General features: G+C 49.3%; 1 protein-coding gene across 2 annotated transcripts in view; it reads left to right on the top strand.

Moving 5' to 3' along the window:
• Positions 1-1266: 1266 nt before the first annotated feature.
• Positions 1267-20438, top strand: part of ADORA1 (adenosine A1 receptor) — a 34566-nt gene continuing 15394 nt past the window's right edge. Inside the window, exons 1-2 of one of the 2 annotated variants that reach the window (XM_053608328.1) lie at positions 1267-1475; positions 2055-2452. In XM_053608328.1, coding sequence (XP_053464303.1) covers positions 2112-2452 — 341 coding nt within the window. In that variant the 5' untranslated portion in view covers positions 1267-1475; positions 2055-2111. Of the gene's footprint in view, positions 1476-2054; positions 2453-20438 lie in introns of those variants that run through there. The other variant, XM_053608329.1, reaches the window with a different exon arrangement.

Raw genomic sequence — 20438 nt, 5'->3', positions numbered from 1 at the left:
TGGCATGCTGAGCTCCAACAAGGGGGCAGTGCCTTTAGAGGCTGAATTGTGGCTAGATGGCACTGGGGTCCCCCCTTCTGACTCTCCTTGCTCTCCCAGGGCTCTTTCCCAATTCATACCTATAGACAAGAATTTTTCAGTTTGGGATTTCTGCAAGACCCCATTCTTTCCAGGGTCTGCCCCAGCGGTCATCAGTCGATACCAAATGGGCTATCTAAACCAAAATTGCCAGGAGGCACCAAGAGAGGGCTGTGGGCACAGTGGAGAGAGTCAGGAGCCTGGGTTTCTTATTCTGGTCCTGTTAGAATCTGCCCTGTGACCTCTTAGAAGTCCCTTCCTTCCTGGAGTCTGCTTTCTTATCTGTAAGGTGAGGGGCTTGGTCTAGACATCGTACAGCATAGGACCGTGCTCCGAAGGGGAGAGGGAGGAAGAGGAGGGGCACAGAGTCAGAGATGAGCTTGGGAAGCTGGATCACTTCCCTCAGCCTCAGCATCCTCATCTGCAAAATGGAAATTGCTAATAGACTAAAAGGCAGTTCTGAAAGATGGATGAGAAAGAATATAATGGCTCCGGACAGAGTCTGCAAAGTAATGCGCCGCCGAGACTATGCTGGGACTGATTTCATGGAGCCAGCAGGGCTTCAGGGTTGGGGGAGGAGGCAGGGCTACCATCTCCCCGCCGTGGGAGGTCTGACCGTGGGCATTCTGGAGCACCGCCGGGGACGCTGCGCTGTCACGGTGAGGGGTAGCTGGAGACCAGACCAGACTCTGGGGCATCCCGCATTTTGAATGGGAAGGTGGCACCTCTGTCCGGCCCTGGGGCTGAGTGCACACACCGGATCCTTCTAAAAGCTCACATTTTTTCAGCTTTCCTCACCCAGTATCACTTCCTTTGTTTAGAGGAGGTGGTGGGGAGATGGAGGATGAGGAGGGAGGGGCCCGCGGGTGCCGCCGCCGCCCCCGCCCCCTCCCGGTGTGCGGAGCCGAATTGTCACTCAGCTCCCGCGCCGGGGGCGACGGAGGCGCCGGTGCCCTATTCTAGTCCCAGTCACCTACCACCCCGCTGGACCTAATAGGCCGACCTGGGGTTTTCCAGGCATCCCCTGAGAGAAAAGCTACTGAAGGCGTCGAGGTGTGAGGGCACTAGGACAGAACAGCTCAGGTGGCTGGGAGGTCTGCCAGCTTTGGTGACCTTGGGTAAGTCTGAGCCTCGGTTTGCCCTTGGGGATCCCCAGTGTGGGTGCAGGAGATTGCTGAAAGAAGCGACTGGAATGCCCCCTTGGGGCAGGCGACCAATAAGGGTTCCCGACAGAGCTGGAGCGGGACCAGGGTACCGCTACAGGGCCAGGCACCAGCAGCATCTCCGATGGGTGGGCGCAGGGCAAGTGTGCGCGCACTCTGAGGATTCCGGAGCCTGCGCGCTGGCCTGTTCCTGGACTCAGTCCCCCGGTCCCACGCCTGCCACCCCAGTCCCAGGTGAGGAACAGGGGCGCTACCTCTTTAAAAGCGGCCGGGGCTGAGCCTCTGTCGCACCATGTGATTGCTTGAAAGGCCGGGCTGGTTGCGCTGCGGCGGGAGCCTGGAGGACTATGAGCTGCAGCTCAGTGTTCAGAGCCCAGCCCAGCCCGGCCGGCGCGGTTCCGGGGCTCTGGGCGGCACCAGGGCCTGGGAAGTTTGGGCACTGGCTCTAGAACCCCTGCCAGCCAGTGGGCAGGATGGTGAGCTCCCTGTGTCCTGTTCTGTGGGTAGGGGTGGGCAGAGGCCGGCATGGGAGACCCCTGCGTTGTGTGTGTGTGTGTGTGTGTGTGTGTGCTGGGAGCTGCCTCACACCTGATAAAAAAGCCAGTGGAGGAGTGAGTGCTGCTATTTTAAGTTGCTGAATGGAACCTCTGGGGATTTGAAGGGGAGGGGACAAAGATTAGGCAGGGCAAGGGCCAGGGACCCCTGCCAGCCTGCGCAGGCGCCGGATATGCCAAGTGGGGCACATCTCCACGGGGCAGCGGGAGTTCCAGCCTCCCAGGCAGGCCTCCCTACCCCAGGCTTTCGTGACCACAGGTCCCTGCCTTGCTTCCCTTCGTGCCTGTCTGCTGATGTGCCCAGCCTGTGTCCACCATGCCACCCTCCATCACGGCCTTCCAGGCGGCCTACATCAGCATCGAGGTGCTCATTGCCCTGGTCTCCGTGCCTGGGAACGTGCTGGTGATCTGGGCCGTGAAGGTGAACCAGGCTCTGCGGGATGCCACCTTCTGCTTCATTGTGTCACTGGCGGTGGCTGATGTGGCAGTGGGTGCCCTGGTCATCCCACTTGCTATCCTCATCAACATTGGGCCACAGACCTACTTCCACACCTGCCTCATGGTTGCCTGCCCAGTCCTTATCCTCACCCAGAGCTCCATCCTGGCCCTGCTGGCCATTGCTGTGGACCGATACCTTCGTGTCAAGATCCCTCTCCGGTGAGTCCACAGCAGCCGAAGGTACTCTCAGCACCCTACACTGGCTGGCTTGAAGGCCATTTAGAAAGGATATAAGTAGAGCATAAGACCCCAGGTAAGCCAGGGATCATCTGGGCCATTATGTCCCAGTTCTCCCTCTGCCTTTCTGTGGTCTGCTCTGTAGTACAGAGAAGCAGGAGGTGGCTGGGTGACTGCAGCGACATGAACCTGGTGGTGCCCAGGACCCCAGAGTTGAAGCTGCTGTAGCCAGGGAATCCCAGCCTGCCTGTCAGGCCTAGGACAGAGGTGGGGATTTGTAGGGGCCACCAAGCGGGGCCACAGTGAGTGCTGTGTAGGGAGGAGCTGAGCTCCACCAGTCCCAGAGAACAGGAAGGGTCAGAGCAGAGAGCTAGGGCAGGAGTGTGGACACACTGAGAGGGTGGCACACTGGGACCAGGAGGGCTGCTTCTCCAACCAGCCCCACACAGCTTCCTGAAGGCTCTCTTTAGCTCTCTTCTTCTCCAGGTACTCTGTGCCAGCAGCTACACCCTCTGGGGCTGTCCTGCTGAACCAAATGGTCTGATTACTTCTGCCCCACTCCTACTTCTGGGATCTCTGTTGCAGACAGGAGGAGGAAGAAATGCTGCTGTCTGCTCTTAACATTCCTATTCTGTTGCAAACCCACGTGTGTGTTTGCTATTCACGGTAGAGGTGCTTATGCTACTTCCAGGCAGCTCTGGGGTGGATATCCTGGTGGTGCAGTTCTCAGCGTGGGTGTCCAGTCCACACTGGGGCTCCCTGCCCAGACCTGCCAGGCCATAATCTCATCACCAGGCAGTGCCTGGGCTACCAAGTGCCATTGAGTGCCTGGGCATACTGCCAGGGACTGACCCTGCTGGGACACTTTTGTGAGGCATGCTTGCCCCCTATTTGAATTCTTGTCACTAGTAGATTGCTTTTCTACTGGGGAGCTCTGGATGTCTATGGCACCTGCCATCCTCAGCGGTAGCTTTCCTGTCTCAGATGTAGGGCCTCTGGCTTCACTTGGCCCCTTGTCCGGCAGGCCTAGGCACCCATATGTCTCCCTTTGTGTTACATTTGTGCACTTTTAACTTTCTAAAGACTTCTTTTCATATACATTTTTTTTTTCCTGTTGTTATTGTGACCCTGTAAGGGAGGTGAAGCAGGAGCCGAGAAGGGGAAACTAAGATTCAGAGGGTCTCTTGAAGCTGCTTGGGAAACCTTGATCCAAAGCCTTGATCCAACCATCTGCTTTCCTTTCTAATTCCCCCATTCCCAGCACCTTGATGCTTGTCACTCTGCCCTGTTTACTTCCCTCACAACCTCCAGGTTTCCCAGGGAAAGTAGGGTAAAGAAGGGAATGCAGCCAGAAAGCCGTGAGCTCAGCCCCTGAGGGGCCTGCATGCTGCCTTAGTCCAGGTTGTTGCTGGGCTGCACAGATAAGGCTCGTCTCAGCCCATTAGAAGAACTGGGTCTCTGAGCCTGACCACTGTGACAAAATGTTGCCACATTTGGAAACTCACAGATGTGCAGGTGTAGGAAGGCTGCTCCAGAAATTCTATCTGCTGAGTGGGTGCCAAGCAAGCCAAGGCCCCATCGTGTTGTGACAGAGATGGTGACCATAGAATGTGCCCTGCTTGCTCCTTGGGGGTGGGCTGGGGTTGGCTGCTCTGTGGAAACCAGGCTGCCTGTCAGCCTCTAGGAGGCAGCTATTGTTACCTTGGAGCTGGGGTCTTGAGGAGCTGTCCCCTGAGGACCCAGGTAGGGCCTGTACAGAGGCTCCTGGATTCAAATCCTTGCTCTGAATTTTAGCTGTGTGACCTGGGGAAAGTTACTTATTTAACCTTGTTAAACTTTAATTTCCTCACTATAAAAGGGAACGATAATAGTAGTATCTACTCCCATTTGGAAGAACACAATGAACTTATACACACAAAGTGCTTATTTATGCCTAACATCATACATATGAGCCATAAATAGCAGGTCTTTGTAGTTTTATTATTATTATTTTTAATGTATTGCTTTAAGTGGGCCTGGATAGGTAAGCCCTTCCCTGCCTCCCCCCCCGCCCCGCTCATGCTCTTCCATGGCAATACACACACACACACACACACACATTTCCCAGGAAGTGTCAAAATACTGCTAAGTTATGTCTACATGTATTTTTTCTCCTCTGGTGGATTATTGATGCCTCAGGGGCAGTGACCCAGGCAGTGACCACATTTTGTGTGTTTCTGCAAATTCTTCAGAATGCCCAGCTCATGTCTGACACATTGCAGATACTCAGTATATGCTGATTAAATTGGCCAACTTTTTAGAGCGTGCACAGTTAAATCTCAGGCAGGCCTCCCAGAAGTCTAACCTCTAACCTTCTTGCTGTGGATTAAGTTTGCCACTTCTACCTCATTGTGCTGACTGTAGCTGCCCCCACCTTCAGAGACACTACCAGTAGTGCTGGGCAGTGTCCTGCCCCATGAAGAGGAGCCTCTCTCCTGAGTTAGGGAAGGGCTTCTGGGGCCTAGCTCCTCAAGCACAGACCTGACTGTGGTATTGGGCCCCCGAGGCCTTGTCTGTCACTGCCTAGGCCCTCTGCAGGAAAACTGGGCAGCTGGGATCAGACGGCTGCTGTCTGTCAGAGGTCTCAGCCAGAGGTCCCCAGGTATGGCTTGCTGCTCTGACACCAGTCAAAGGTAGACATGACCCTGGGTACCGGGGAGTGGTACTGAGAGAGCATGGGTGATGAGGTGTGTCTGGGGCATCTGGATCCATAAGTCAGCTGACCCCTCACTGAGTGAGGCATGGTTTGGTCCGTCAACCACAAAATTTTATGTCTTTCCACTTAGCAAAAAGCCAAGAGAGAAAACAGATTCACATCATATAGTGTGATCCAGTTACAAATTCTTTTAAAAAGCTCAAATTATTGATTCATCAATAACCTGGGGTCATTTATATGTAGTTTGCATGTTATTTGCATAGTACCTCCACATGCTTGGTAATTGATACCCCAATCCCTTCAGCTCCTAGTTCTCGGGAATCTCCGTCACTTGTCCTCCCACCCCTTCACTCAGGGCTTTCTTTATGGCACTCTGTGGTAATTTGGTGTCTACTAGAGGGGGCTAGTTGTAGAGAAGAAGGCTAACAAGGACTCCCTGACTAAAGTCCCTGTGGGAAGGAGACCCTAGCAAGGGGGGGCTATCTGTGGCAGATGGGTCAGAGTGGAGTGAAGGGGCAGCGGGTATTTGTCAGCCAGCCAGACCTGAGTTTGAACCTTGCCCTGTTACTAACTAGCTCTGCAACATTAGACAAGTTTTTCATCCTCTCTGAGCTTTTGCTCCCTGCTATCTGTTAAACAAAGGGGTTGGATTTGGGATCTCTGAGGTTCCTTTAGGCTCCACCTCCCTGTGCTTCTTCCTTATCCTGACTCCTGCCAGCGCTGTGTTGGATCCTGTGGGAGTTTTGTTCCATTGTATTTTTTTTAGCTCCTAGCCAGTGTGTGTGTTTCTCAGGACTATGTTTTATGCCCCCTCCCCACCCCTATTTTATGTTCATAGGCTCTCACTAGTACAGACGATTGTTCTTCCCATTCTATAGACAATTCTTTAGATAAACTTTAGTCTAAGGCTTAGGGAGGTTCAGTAACTTGCCCAAGCAGCTGTCAGGAGCAGATGAGGGATTTGAATACAGGCCTAACAAATGCCTTTAACCAGTAAATTCATGTGCATCTTGGATCAGCCCAAGACTGTAGGATTTCTGGAGGAGTTTCCTCAAAGCTGTTGGTGGGGTGATTTTTCTCCTCTAGTCTTTGCCAATGGCCTGTGCTCAGCCCACATACAACATCTTGTCCTCCCTCCTCACCTTCACTCCAATGGGCAGTTGAGCCCCTGGCAGCCCTGCCTCTGTCCACGGCTGGAAGGCTGCCTAACTGGGCTGCTGACCAGGGGAAGCAAGCAGGGATCAGGGGAGGCCTGGCATGCTAGGCCATAGCTTGGGCAAAAGGAAAGGAAATCTGGTAGACCAGAGCATGTTAGCTCAGAGGTCCTCAAACTTTTTAAACAGGGGGCCAGTTCACTGTCCCTCAGACCGTTGGAGGGCCGGACTATAGTTTAAAAAAAAAACTATGAACAAATTCCTATGCACACTGCACATATCTTATTTTGAATTTAAAAAAAAATGGGAACAAATACAATATTTAAAATGAAGAACAACTAAAGTTAAATCAACAAACTTACGAGTATTTCAATGGGAACCAAGGGCCTACTTTTGGCTAATGAGATGGTCAATGTCTGATTCCATATTTGTTACTGCTAGTGGTAACAAGTGATGCAAATGTGCATCAGTTAGTCCCGTGACTGAGAGGAGGAGTTGAGAGACAGAGAGGAGGGGAGTCGGAGAGTGCCGCACACATTCCACACATGCGCACTGTAGCAGGACAGGCAGCGGTGCCAAAAACACCTGGAGGGCCGGATCAATGTCCTTGGCGGGCGCATGTGGCCTGTGGGCCGTAGTTTGAGGACCCCTGTGTTAGTTTTGGGTCCTCGATTTAGCTTTCCCACTCTGGCTAGCCTGGCCTTCTCGTGACAACTAAATTGCCTCATGTACCCTGACACAAGTCAAAGGTAGACGTGACCCTGGGTACCAGGGAGTCATACTGAGTGAGCATTGGTGGTGAGGGATGACTGGGGCATCTGGATACAGGTATTAGTTGACTATGGGTCATACCCTAGCAGGTGACCATCTGTGGCCTCTGGGTCCTGAAACAGTTGCTCTCAGGTTTGCCAACTGCTTTCTTTTTTTTTTTTTTTGCAGTTTGGCCAGGGCTGGGTTTGAACCCACCACCTCCAGCATATGGGGCTGGTGCCCTACCCCTTTGAGCCACAGGCGCCGCCTTGCCATCTGCTTTCAAGACAGATAGACCATCTCCAGACCCTCTGTCTAAGGATGGATGGGTTCTAGGACCAGCAGGGATGTCTAGCCTTTTTTCTTTTTGTCCCCTAGGTTGGAAGAATAAGAGTAAACACACAAATAGTAAATACACAAATATAAGCTAATGAGGGAAAAAAGGTCTGTGCATACTTTTTGCATTATCTGACACCATAGATAAGCAAAATAATCCTCAAATAATCTGTGTGCAGCCCGCAGGCCACAGGTTGGGCACCTTGGTAGAGTGTCTGAGAAGGAAGAGGAGTTGGAGGAAGCCCGAAGCCCAACCTTGTACACTTGTACACTGAGGAGGAAACTGAGGCCCAGGGAGCTCGAGCAAGCTGGGGTTCTTTCCTCCCCCAGTCTTGCTTGTTTGCCTCTGATGTAAGGGGCTAGAGTAGAAGAGCTCGTAGCAATCATCTTCTCCTCAAAGAACTGAAAGGAAAAACACAAATCAGTGGCAGGCTTAGAGGGGGAGTGTGATGCAGTGAAATCACTTTGTGGTTGAAAAAATAATTTCTCTGAATGGAGGATAGCTTTCAGGTAGGTTATGATAAGAGAAGTATGTTGCACCAGGGGGACCTGGTGTTGAAGAAGCACCAGGATTCAGTTTCAAGTGCTAAGGCTTCCTCCATCTGGTGTTGGGATGGCTTCCTGGAAGTCACTAAATGCTTGAGGAGCAGCCCGCTGAGATGTCAGTGCCGCTTGGAGTCAAGGGAATGCCAGGGCACCTTCTGGAGAACCCTGGAACCCAGGGGCCCTGGGGTAGAGCTGTAGGGGCCACACCTGGACTTTCGATGTTTATTTCTGAGCATTATACAATCCATGTAGATTGTGAAAAACTGGGAAAGAATAAAGACGACAAAATCCCCAGTAATTCCACCACCTACAGAGAACTACAGTTAACATTTTGGTGTTCCAGAAAATTTTTCCACTCATACATACACATATATAGATATATTATTTTTATATATTGAGAACATCTATCTATATATATGGTTTATATCCCATTTTATTCACTTTACATTACATTATGAGCATTTCCCTACGTCAACTAAAGTTATTTTCTAAGGATTTTTATGATGGTATAATATTGGATTGTATTATGACTCATCTTCTAGCCTCAGCTAAAACAGCCCCTCCTTAGGGAGGCTTTCCCTGGTCCCCTCCCCACCTGGATTAGGTTAGTTTCCTCTGTTAAGGACTCAAGTTGGATCTACTTCTCCTTCCACGTCTGTCCCTCATGCCTAGATAGTTTCCTATTCAATGTCTCTCTTTCTGGGCTTGGTAAATGCTTAGAGGGCCAGGACTACGTCTGCTTACATACCCATGTAACCCCTTACCCCCGTGCCTGGCGCAAAGTAATGTGCTGTAAACATTTTTGAATCAATGAATATTTAGATATCATGCTTAAGTACTCATTCCTATATGCTTGGCTATATAGATTGTTACTGATTTTTTATTCTTACAAAAAACACTTCAATGATTTACATTGTTTGTAGGGTCAGAGCCAAGACTAGAACCCTGGGTTGTGCTTCCTGGTATGTAGCATAGCCTCTATCTGTAAGGATTTTCTTGTGAGGTTAAATAACCCCCTTATTCTAACTCCTTCCCCTATCTAGTTTCACCCACACTATGAATCTCCAGGGGATGTTTGGCATTCCTCAGGCCACTTGCCCTTCTGGGCTAGGTAGGACAGGGCTATATGGGCCCCAGGTCTAGTTCTCATTGCCTGGTCATTCAGGCCTGGACATCCTGTTTATTTGCCTCTGGAAAGCAGTCTTCAGGGTAGACAGTTTGGAGTGTGGTGTTTTCTGGTTGGCCTCATCTGGCAGGTGGGCACAGACGCACAGAGCTGAGAGGAAGGAGGCTGAGAGACATAGCTCCTCGGGCTGTATTAATCACTCCTTTAACCCCGGCCTTCTCAATTCAAGTTCTGAAGAGGCTACCTGCTGCTCTAATACAAAGAAAAGGCTGGTCAATGGGTTGGGGGGCATGGGAAGGGGAAGGGGAGGCAGGTGTTTGGGCCTTGGTATCCCTGTCCCATAGGAAATACTGGCTTGAAGGTGAACAAAGACATAGGGGCAGCTGGTAGGGGGCTCCCTGACCCCAAAGAAGAGGAGATGGGGCTATCTTTTTCTGTCTTGCTCCTTACCTTGACAGTTTATTTCCCAGCAGGATTACAGAGTGTGAGGTTGGGCTGACATCATTACCTATTTCATAAACATGCGTCAAGCACCTGCTACGTGCCAGGCACTTTGCCAGGCCTGGGGACACAGAGATGAGCAGGCTGGTCTCGTCTCTACTCTGTCTGGGGGCTCTTGGTCATTCACAAGATTATGAATTAACTACAGCTAAGATGGCCAAGGAGAAACTCCCACCCCTCCTGTGGTGAGAGTGGGGATGGAAGGAGGCTGGCACTGACTCCTCACAGTGGCTGGCTCCGCAGCTAGATCCTATTCTCTGCGGCCCAGGGCATGTGTGAGAGGCCCTTCAGGACTGTCTTCCTGACACCCACTTCTAGAACTCTGCTCTTTGGGAGGGGAGGCCCTGGTTTGCCCCCAGACAGGGCTCTAATACATAGAGAGTGTATTAGTGTATCCTCACTCTCACCACCAGTGAGATAGGTCAACTCATTTGTTCATTCATTCAACAAACACTGAGTGCCTCACATGAGCCAGGCACTATTGGAGATACTTGGAATATATTCATTAACTCAGCAGATATCCTCTTGGAGCCTGAATTCTAATGAATTGGAGAACAGATGCTAAATAATAAACACAATACCTAAATGATAGAGTATGTTAGAAGGTAAAAAGGTGCTATTGAAAAGAGAAAAAAAGAGCAGGGTAAATGGGATTGGAAATGGCAGGATGGAGCTGGGGAGAAAGGGTTGCAACTTTATTTATTTATTTTTTTGAGACCCTGGGTAGAGTGCTGTGGCATCATAGCTCACAGCAACCTTAAAGTCTCGGGCCTTAGCAATCCTTTTGCCTCAGTCTCCTGAGTAGCTGAAACTACAGGTGCCCACCACTACGCCTGGCTAGTTTTTCCATTTTTAGTAGAGCCTGGGTCTCACTCTTGCTCTGGCTGGTCTCCATCTCCTGAGCTCAAGCAATCCACCTGCCTCAGCCTCCGAGAGTGCTAGATTATTGGTGTAAGCCACCCCACCTGGCCACGAGTTGCAACTTTAAATAGGGTACTCTGTGAGGCTTCATTTAGAAGGTACCACTTGAGCAAAACCCTGGAGGTGAGGGAATATGCCATGCCGATATGGGGTGGGTATGCCATGTGAGGGAAAGAACTAGAGCGAAAGCCCTAGAGTAGGAATTTGCTTGAAGTGTTTGGGGACTAGTATGGAGGCCTGCAGGGCTGGGATAGAGCCAGAAAGGGGAGAGTGGTCAGAGATAATGGGCCACCAGCCCACAAGTATATGGCCTTTGGAAAGACAGTGATTTTTACTCTGAGTAAAATGGGGAGCCATTGTGGGGTTAGGGCAGAGATAATCTGAGTTAGGCTTTAATGGATCATTCTGGCTGCTGTGTTGAGAATATGCTTTAGGGGCAAGTGTGCAATCAGGGGACTGGTTAGAAGCTATTGCAGTAATTCAGGTGAGAGAAGACGGAGGTGGCTTGAATCTGAACGATAGCAGAGGAGGTGATGACAAGTGGTTCGTTCTGGATGTGAATTTTTAAATTTTAACTTTTTATTTCATTTTTATTGAGGTACTTTTTTTGTACAATAAAGTGCATAAATCTTAAGTATATAGTTCAATAAATTGTACCACCACTCAAATCAATATTTAGGACATTCTCAACATTCCATAAGGACCCTCCAGTCAATGTCCTTCGAAAGGTAACTGCTATTTTGACCTTTATCTTTATAGATTGATTTTTCTTGTTCTCGGACTTCGGTAAATGGAATCAAGCTGCCTTTGTGTCTGGCTTCTGAAACCCAAAAGTATGGCTGAGTTTCATTCCTGTCACTGAGTAGGTTTCTCCCCACTTCATTGCTGATATCATTCCATTGTATGAATGTCCCATCTTTTGTTTAAATTCATGGTATATTTTGAAGAAAGAGCCAAAGAATTTGCTTATGCTTTGGATGTGGGAATCCTGTAGATTGGATGTGAGAAAGAATAGTCCAAACTTTCAGTCCTAAGTGACTGGGAGGATGGAGTTGGCATCATACAAAGTGCGAAAGGCTGCACGTGGTGCAGGTTTTAGGAGCCATAGAAGGAGTTCAGATTTAGACATGCTGACTTTGGCACATCTAACAGGCACTTCCAGGGAAGCAAGCGGTTGGATGTGCAAGAATGGAGTTCAGAGGAGAGGCTTCACATGTAAATGTAAGAGCCGTGGCATGTAGATGAGTTTAAACTTGTGAGGCTGGATGAGATTCCAAAGAGTGAAAGTTCAGATAAGGAAGACAGGAAGACCAAGTCCTGAGCACTGAGAAGGTGGGGAGACAAAGAGACACCAGCAAAGGAGATGAAAGAGAATCCCAGATGTGGGAAGAAAACCCAGAGCCCAAGTGTGGTGTTCTGGAAGCCAAGGGTAGGAAATCCCCCAAGGAGACTCAAGAGATGGGCTGTTTCAAATGCTGCCAATGGATGAATTGAGACGAAGACCAAGAATTACCACTGGGTCTAGCAGGGGCATTGGTGACCTTGACAAGGGCAATATCAATGGAGTGGTGGGGGCAGAAAGTCTGACTGGAGAAGGCTCAAGAGAGAAGAGTGGGCTTGAAGGCAGCTGGCATAGAGTACTCTAGAGAAATTTTGTTGCAGAGAGAACAAAGAAATGGGGTAGTAGCTGTCAGGAGAAGTGAAAAAAAGACATTTTGCTTTATGTTGTTTTTTAAGCTGGGAGGGAGGTTAGTATGTTTGTACACTGACTGAAATGATTCGGTAGAGAGTGAAACATGATGGAGCAGAAGAGAGAATTTCTGGAGTGATATCCTTGTTTAAGCAAGCAGGGCATAAATGCAGGGTTGGCTTTAGACAGGATCCTGGAGGTTCTCCCATGGTAACAGGCAGAGTGTGGGGGCAGAGGCTGGTAGGTGAAGTTCTCTTCTGATTGTTTCAATTTTCTTAGTGGAATGGCAAGCAAGGTGAGCTGTTGAGAGCGAGGATGCAGTGGGAGGTGTTGGGGAGAGTGGCAAGTGTGAAATAATTTTCTAGGAAGTGGGAGAGTGACCAGACTCAGGAAGTCTAGTGTAATTAAGGGCAGTAGGAAGTGTCCACTTGCAGTTCACAGTGCTGAATTTGAAGTGAGACTTGGCAGCTGGTTGTGTGTTTATCACCAGCTACATTCAGCTAGAGAGTTCATTCCATTATTAATTCAGATGTTCTGGATTCATGATAAGATGAAGTATCTTATCATGGTCAAGAAGTTGGCCCTGTGAGTCCTGCCCTCACAGAACTGAGACTAGCAGGGAGATAGAGCTGATAGACACGTAAACAAGCAGGTAGCTACAACTATAATTTGAGAAGAATTCAAGGAAGGGAGCCATTCTGGGATTCTCTGTGGCAGGCCCTACTTGGAGACCCACAAGGGCCTGAGGACATAGGTAAGGCCAAATAAGCCTTGTAGTTCATGGTTGAGGGTTTGTGTCTTATTTTAAGTGCACTGTGAAGCTCTGATTGGTTTAAGCAGGGACTGACATAATTCAAATTACGTTTTAAGAAGGTCAAAAATCCTTAACAAAATATTAGCATAACAAATCCATGGATAAAGGTAATATATCATCACCAAAAAGGATTTAGTCCGCGTATACAAGATTAGTTTAACATTTGAAAAGAATCAATTATTGTACTTTGCCACTTATCAAGAGAGGGCCAGCTCTGCCTGCTGTGTGGAGGATGGATTGGAATAGGGAGGAAGTGGCAGCCCAGTTGGGATGCAGGCAGGCAATGGCAATGCACAGAAGTGGGAAGATTTCCGGCACTTTAGAGTTAGAAAGGACAGGAAATGGGTTGGACTTAACAATATGGGAGAAGGAATCAGATGTGATTCTCCAGGTTTATGGCTTCAGTCACTGGGAGGAGGGTGGTGCTTTTTTTGGAGATGGGAAGGGGAAGAGAGAAGTTAGGTACTCAGGTGGAGGTGCTGCGGTGGCAGGGCTGCTGGTGGTCTTCTATTTCACCAACCCCAGCTCCTGCCCTTCAGGGTTGGGGAGAGGAGACCCTTTTGCCTTACACAGCCTCATGAAAGGGGCCGTTCAAGCACCCAGTGATCCAGACATTCCTGGGCGCCTCTAGCTATACCCTCTGCTCTTTCTCCACCTTCCTTCTCAGGAGGCTATTGGCTTTCTTATGCTAGGACCACAACAGTAAGGACATGTGATTCCAGGCTTCCTAAATCTTCCAGAAGGAGGCAGCAGAACTGGGGTTCTTCCCTTCAGCCACGCTTTGTTCAGAATGGGACACCATGGCTTCTGGGACAGCTAAGGCCCCATATCTCTAGTCCAGGTCTCTGCCTATCCTCAGTAACCCTTGGAGAGTCTTGTCCTTGGATACTTACTTTGTGATACTATGGGCCCTCCAGGGCCTCATTTCTCACCCTCATTGTTGGACCCTACCCAGCGGTCTGTGTCAGCAGTTGCTCCCCGACCACCCAACAATCAGGGTCCTCTCACAACTGCTCTAGGGCAGTAAGTGGCCAGTCTCAGCTGATGCAGCAGAGAGGATGGTCAGTCTGTAAGCAGGCCATTGTAGTGGCAGAGCAGTCAGAATGGGGGCACCCCGGTGCTCGCATCATGGGAGTGTGCTAGGTCCTGGTCACCCTGGCCTGTTCATGGCAGCCTCATTAGCTCTTCCACACAGAAGCCGTCACCTTTTGAATCCTGCAGCAGGGAATGCTTTGCGTGGCAGTTGGCAGGGTGGGTGTAGGTGCGGGGAGCCAGACTTCCCACTCTCACGTGCAGCTTACTTTCAGAGGCTGTGGGCTTCTAGTTCCTAGCTCCCTGCCCCTGGAGAACACGGGCAAGAGCTGGTTTTTAGTTTTTTTTTTTTGCTATTCCAGTAGAATCAAGGACTGCAATGCACATCCACCCTGCTGGAATGGTAACTCACCAGTGATTCTCTTGGGGGCAGAGAAAGGAATATTCAAGAAAAGCTAATCTAGATGTTTTTAAGGATCCTCCTCTCTGATGGGCATCTCCCTCCCTCTGCTTTACAGGGATGTACTAGTAAGGTGATGGGCAAAAGCAGTCTCCCACAGGCAGACAGATGTGCATAAAAATCCCAGTTCACACACTTAGAGCTATGTTGTCTTACATAAGTTGCTTAACTTTTCTGAGCTTCCATTTCCTCTTCTGTAAAGCAGACTTCTTAATACTCCCTTCCTAGGATTGTTGTAAGGCTTAGAGATAATACATATGAAAGGGCTGGCACATAGTAGGCACTCCATAAATGGGAGCCATTACTATTGGTAAATATCCAGAGCTTATTTTCCTTTTAACACTTCATGTTACTTGTCCACTGAGATTCCTCTGGGTTCAGGTCAGTGTTAAAATGAGTTGTATGCACTATGAAGGCCTGGTTCTATCTGGCTGTCTGGTTCAAGGTAGCCAGCACCTAAACACGTGTCTGGTTGGTACCTAGTGGGTTGCTTAATCAATATCTGTGGAGTGAAAGAATGAGAGAATGCTCAGATGGTGGAAGGAAACATTAGTGGGGAAGATCAAGTAGCCCGGTAGGGAGGAAGTCCTTCAGATATTCCATATTCACTCACAGAAGGCAAAGGCAGGTAATGGAGAATGGAGGATTATTTAATTAAAACATTCCCTAGAGTTCAGAAGGGGAGGCCAGAGAAAAGGCTCATCCAAACTTGCCCAGCAAGTTAAATGGTGAGTATCTTGACTCAGCTCAGCTCCCTGCTGTTCCCACGCTGACAATGCTTCCACTTCTCGGCTGAGAATAGCTCATCCTGAGCCTCTGTCCTCCAGAGGGCCTTGTCCCATGCAGCTCCTGGTGGGGAGCTGGCATTGGAGGAGCTGAAGTAAGGGCTCCCGTAGGAGCTGGCAGCTCCATAAATTGTTTCTAGGGAGAAAACAATTCGGTGTGTTTGGGGACTCAGTAGACTGTGCTGAGCAGACACACCTGCCAAGATGACCCATCCTTTGTAAACATAACGCCCCTACCCTGCCTCGTGTTATGGTCTCCTAGGGCCATAACTGGGAGACAGGTAGACCTGCCTTGATGGAGATGATGGAAACACCATTCAGAGAGGCTGTGTTAGGCCCCAGGGGCCAATGACAGCCTAGAATGAGGGATATTGTCTTAGTCCATCTTCTGTTGCTATAACAAAATACTACAGACTGGGTAATTTATAAGAAAAAGGAGTTTATTTAGCTCACAGTTCTGGAGGCTGGGAAGTCCAAGAGCATGGCACTGGCATGTGGTCAGCACCTTCTTACTGTGTCATAATGTGGTGAAGGGCATCACGTGGTGAAAGGGCAAGAGCAAGTCAGCTGAGGATGCTTTTCTTCTTATAAAGCCATCAGTGCTTTCATGGAGACCCCACCTTGATGACCTTATTTAATCCTAATTACCTCTCAAAAGCCCTACCTCGAAATATCATCAACATGAATTTGGGGATTAAGTTTCCAATACATGAAATTTAGGGGACATATCCAAACCACAGAAGGTATGGAGGCATGGACGTCCCCCCCCTTTAATCACGACAGGAAGCCACAGTTGCTGCAGGTTCTTTGAGGGGTGTATGTATTTACACAGACCTCTGTGTGTGTGGTGAGTTATAGCTTTTTATTTTTAATTCAATTAATAATATTCTAGGCTTCCAGGCCTTTTATTCAACTCACTTGCTCATTTCTGTGCCCTCCCCCATCTCAATTTCTCCTTCTCCATGGCTCACATGAAGGTTCCAGTCAAGCTAATCTATTTCCTGTTTGTCCCCCCCTCAACCCCCCATTCATTAATTCTCCTTGATATAAAATACAGTTTACATGTTCAAGTCAACAAGTTTTCTGACAGCACAAGCCTGTCTGCAAGGGTACAGACCCACAGTCAGGAGGGGAGTTTCCAGCTGCCACTGTGTCAGGAGGCCTGGGCAGGCCTGGTCCATACCCAGGCTCACAGGCAAGGTCACTCCTATAGCCTGGAGGCTCAGTCTCATACGTTTTTCCACCTGGAGGCTCAGTCCCATACATTTTCCCACCTTACTCAAGTCTCACTTCCCTTATCCCCCAGCCAGTCACTTCTTAACCTGTGTATGCCTTGGAATTGTAGAGAATGATAAAAGATGGGCTTGGCATTAAGACCACCTCCTACACACAGGTGCGCGTGCACGAGCACACACAGAAAGCTGTTCCCTTCTCTTGTCTCATTGCTACTCACTTTTTATCACTCAGCTCAGATGACATCTGCTCCAGGAAGCCTCCTTTGGTTTGCCTATGTGTTCCCATAGCTCCCTGTGCTCCCGTTTAACGTAGCCCTTGTCACTCTGGACTGGCCTGTGAGCAATTTGTGGGTGGGGTGCAAGCCTGTTCATCTCTATATCCACAGAGTGGGTAGTTTATGCCCATTTTCAGTATCCAGAAAATCACTGAATGAATAGTAATAGAAGTGACTGTTGAGCACCTAGGATTTTGAGGCCCTGCGTTAAGTACTTTATGTAGGTTATCATACTTCAAGTCTTGCACAATTTTATGGTAGGCACTGATAGCATTTTATACGAATGATATATCCCTGTTTCCACATGAGGAAGCTGATGCTCAGATTAAACAGTGTGGTAACAATCACATAGCTCCTAAGTATAACCAGATTGTTGAATGAATAATTGAAGGGATGAGTGAAAAGACTTGTATTTGAGTCTTGACTCCAGCACTGAGTGCTGGGGCACCTTGAATAAATCACTTGCCTCTTTGGGTCTCAGTTTTCACATTTGTAGAATGGACCTCTATCCAATACCGCACAGAGTTGTCCATGAGGCAGTTCTCTTGGGATGGGAAGGGAGAATGGCTTCATTGTTCAAGGGTGACTTGGCAGTGGGTATGCAGCTGTGTGTGTGGGGCCCTGACAGGAAGAGTGGGGCCTGTGCGGACTTCAGCTGTGGGAGGAGACACCAACTCACACTCAGCTCCTGTACAGAGGCCCTGGCATGGTCTGTATCCTTGAGGGGTTAGGGCCAAGTACCAGTCTACATGTTCAACCACTGATGGTTCCCTCCCTGCCAGCTGAAGGCATGGCTCCCTTTGTCCTGTGGTTAGGAGTTTAGACTCAGTCTATAGGCAAGACTCGAAGGAAAGGATGTTCAAGGGACACACTGTGAGGAGAGTCAAGGACAGGGGAATACCCTCCCAAATAAGGGGCAACGGGTAGAGAAATAATCCCCCCAATCTGCCCAGCACAGAGGGAAACTTGGACCTGAGGAACAGGAGGCCTGAGCTCTGGGCCAGGGCTGCCATTGTGGCCCCTCCCTGCTATGACCTATATCCTGTAGTCCTGTCCTGACTCCTCAGAGTTGCTGCAGGCAAGGGTCCGATGAGTCCTGTGTTGGGTCTGGTAGAAAGGAGGGGATGCTTAGAGCGCTTTCCGAGGGGCAGACACAGGCTTTGAATTCAGGCTGGCAGGGCGGATCTCCCAGTCCCAGCTTTGCCATTTACTTGCTCTGTGCCCTTGGTCATCTGCTCTGAGTCCCAATTTCTGTATCTGTGAAATGGAAATAATAATATCTATCTCATGGGATTGTTGAGAGAATTATACATGAAAACAAATGTCTAACGCAACATCTCTCTCCAGTATCATGAGGCTCATTCCTCTTTCCGGCTGTTTGGTGGAGGGGTGGAGGATGGGGGTAGTGGCCTGTGTGTTGGTCTGTTTCTGCTGCAGTTGGGGTAGACAGTGTGGCTCGAGGAGTTCCTCTGTAAGCGTGCCGAGGCCTGAAGCTGTTACCCTTGGTCTTGGGGAAGTGGCTGTGACAGTGGCAGGTCTAGGAGGCACATAAAGGCCGGTGCACAGGTGAGTGTGTGTGTCACTACTGTTCTGGGTACAGTGCCTGGGGCAGGTGCCTCTGAAATGTCAGATGTGTACCTCCTTTCCTGTTCAAATTCCGGTTGGAGGCGGGTGCTCCCTGGCACCAGAAGGTCCTGAGGAAGAAAGACTCACACTCTGTTGAGGGAGGGGGTGCCTATGGGTTAAGTATCTCCTCAAGGTCAGATGCAGCACTGGGTAACTTTTTTGGTATCATATTTAATTTTATTTAGTCCTGCAAGACTGATATCAACACTACTTTTAATTACATGAGGGAAAATAGAAGTGAGGTAACTTGAAAATTATTACCCAGCTAGTGAGTAGCAAAACTGGGATTTGAATGTGTGCCTGCCAGATAACAAAGAGAGTGCTATTTGTGGCATACTCTGTTCCCCTTGCCACTGTCCTCAGGGATTTTCAGACTGGAATGAATCATAGCTCCTGTCCTCAGGGAGCTTCTAGGCTGAGGGGGAGACATAGTACAGGATCTTGCAGATAACAAGAGAGATCAGCACCGGCAGAGTGAAGAGGGCTGGGACTCTGAGTGGAGAGAGCTGGTGGTTGGCACAGGCCTGGCCCGGCCTCCTGCCTGGGTTCTTTTGGGTCCTGCCTGCTTTCTCTCCAGCCCAGAGCCTGCATGTGCTCACTTACATGGTTGCCTCAGTCACAAGTGCAGGGAAGCTAAATCAGGAGGTGTTGCTAGCATCATGGTAGCAGAAATAATCCCACGAGGTCCACGGGAGGTGACAGTGGTAGAGAGGGGCTGGAGATGCAGTCCAGCAGGCCCTGCGCAGGGTGCTGGGGTAGGGCACAGGTGAGGGGCCCAGAAAGCCCTTCTCTATCCCCATTCTCACTAGGCCCAGAGGCAGGGGAGACTGGGTTTAGTGTCAGCTCAAACACTAACCCACCAAACTGTAGCTTTGGGTTACTCACTGAACTTTCCTGGACCTCAATTTTCCCACCTGTAAAGTGGCAGTAACAGAACCTGCTGTTCTTAGCTCACCAGCTGCTGTGTGCATCAAATAGGACCATTGGTTTGGAAGTGCTTTGCCAGGGGTGCTGCAGTTCTGCTATCATTTTGCTGAGGTCGGGAGCGTCTTGCCCTCTCCCTCCCCCCATACTGGTTCCTGACCTTTTCTCTCCCCATGTAGGGGAGGTGGCTATCTATTAAGAGAAACTGGTCAAACTGGTGCATCTGTGATGGACTCTGCTGGTGTTTGCTTCCCTATTTCCTACATGATCCAAGACAATGTCTTTCTTTTTCTGGGCTTCCAGAAAAGGTTCTCCGAAACAAGGGTGGGGAGAGCTACTGTCCTGCCAGATATGAGGCTGAGCGCCAGTGGGCCTTGCTACTCAGAGCTCACTCAGGGACCTGCAGCCTTGACCTCTCCAGCAGCTCGCTAGAAATACAGAATCTTCGGCCCCACTCCAGACTTGCTGGTTTATCATCTGGGTTTTAAAAGGACCCCAGGTGATTCATAAGCATGTTGCAGTTTAAGAATCTCAGACAATAAGGGACATTGGGGAAATTAAGTCCCCCAATTCCTCACAGCCTCCTGGGCATGTCAGTGCATGAAACAGAAAACACCAGCTTTAAAATTCACTCTCAGCAATTTTGAAAGCTGGATTTTCTTATTCCACAATGTATACAGGTATTGAAGAATTACATTGTATTCCATAAATTTATACAATTATTATTTACCAATTAAAATAAAAGAAATGTATATTTTTTAATCCCATGAAACAAATAAAAACAAACAAAATACCAGCTTTGGAGGAGCCAGGGGCTTGGGTTGCAATCCCAATTCCAATCACTAGCTCTATGACCTTGGGCAAATCAGCTGGTCTCACCTGTGGAGGCTGAAGTCTTCCTCCTATGATGATGTGAGAGCAGCATGGGAGAGACTGTACAGACAGCTCAGTGTCAAACGGTAACTCTGGAATCACCAGCAGGTGGGCTGGGCAGGTATCAGCCCTGCGTCACAGATGAGGAGACTAAGGTTACCAGATGTAATGTGATTCACCAACACAGCAGGTCTTAGTTTGATTCAAATCCAGCCCTCTAATGCC

Source organism: Nycticebus coucang, chromosome 10 (assembly GCF_027406575.1).
Source record: "Nycticebus coucang isolate mNycCou1 chromosome 10, mNycCou1.pri, whole genome shotgun sequence".
NCBI lineage: Eukaryota > Metazoa > Chordata > Mammalia > Primates > Lorisidae > Nycticebus > Nycticebus coucang.
Note: the sequence above shows the minus strand (reverse complement) of the source record. Positions and strands in the feature narration are given on the sequence as shown.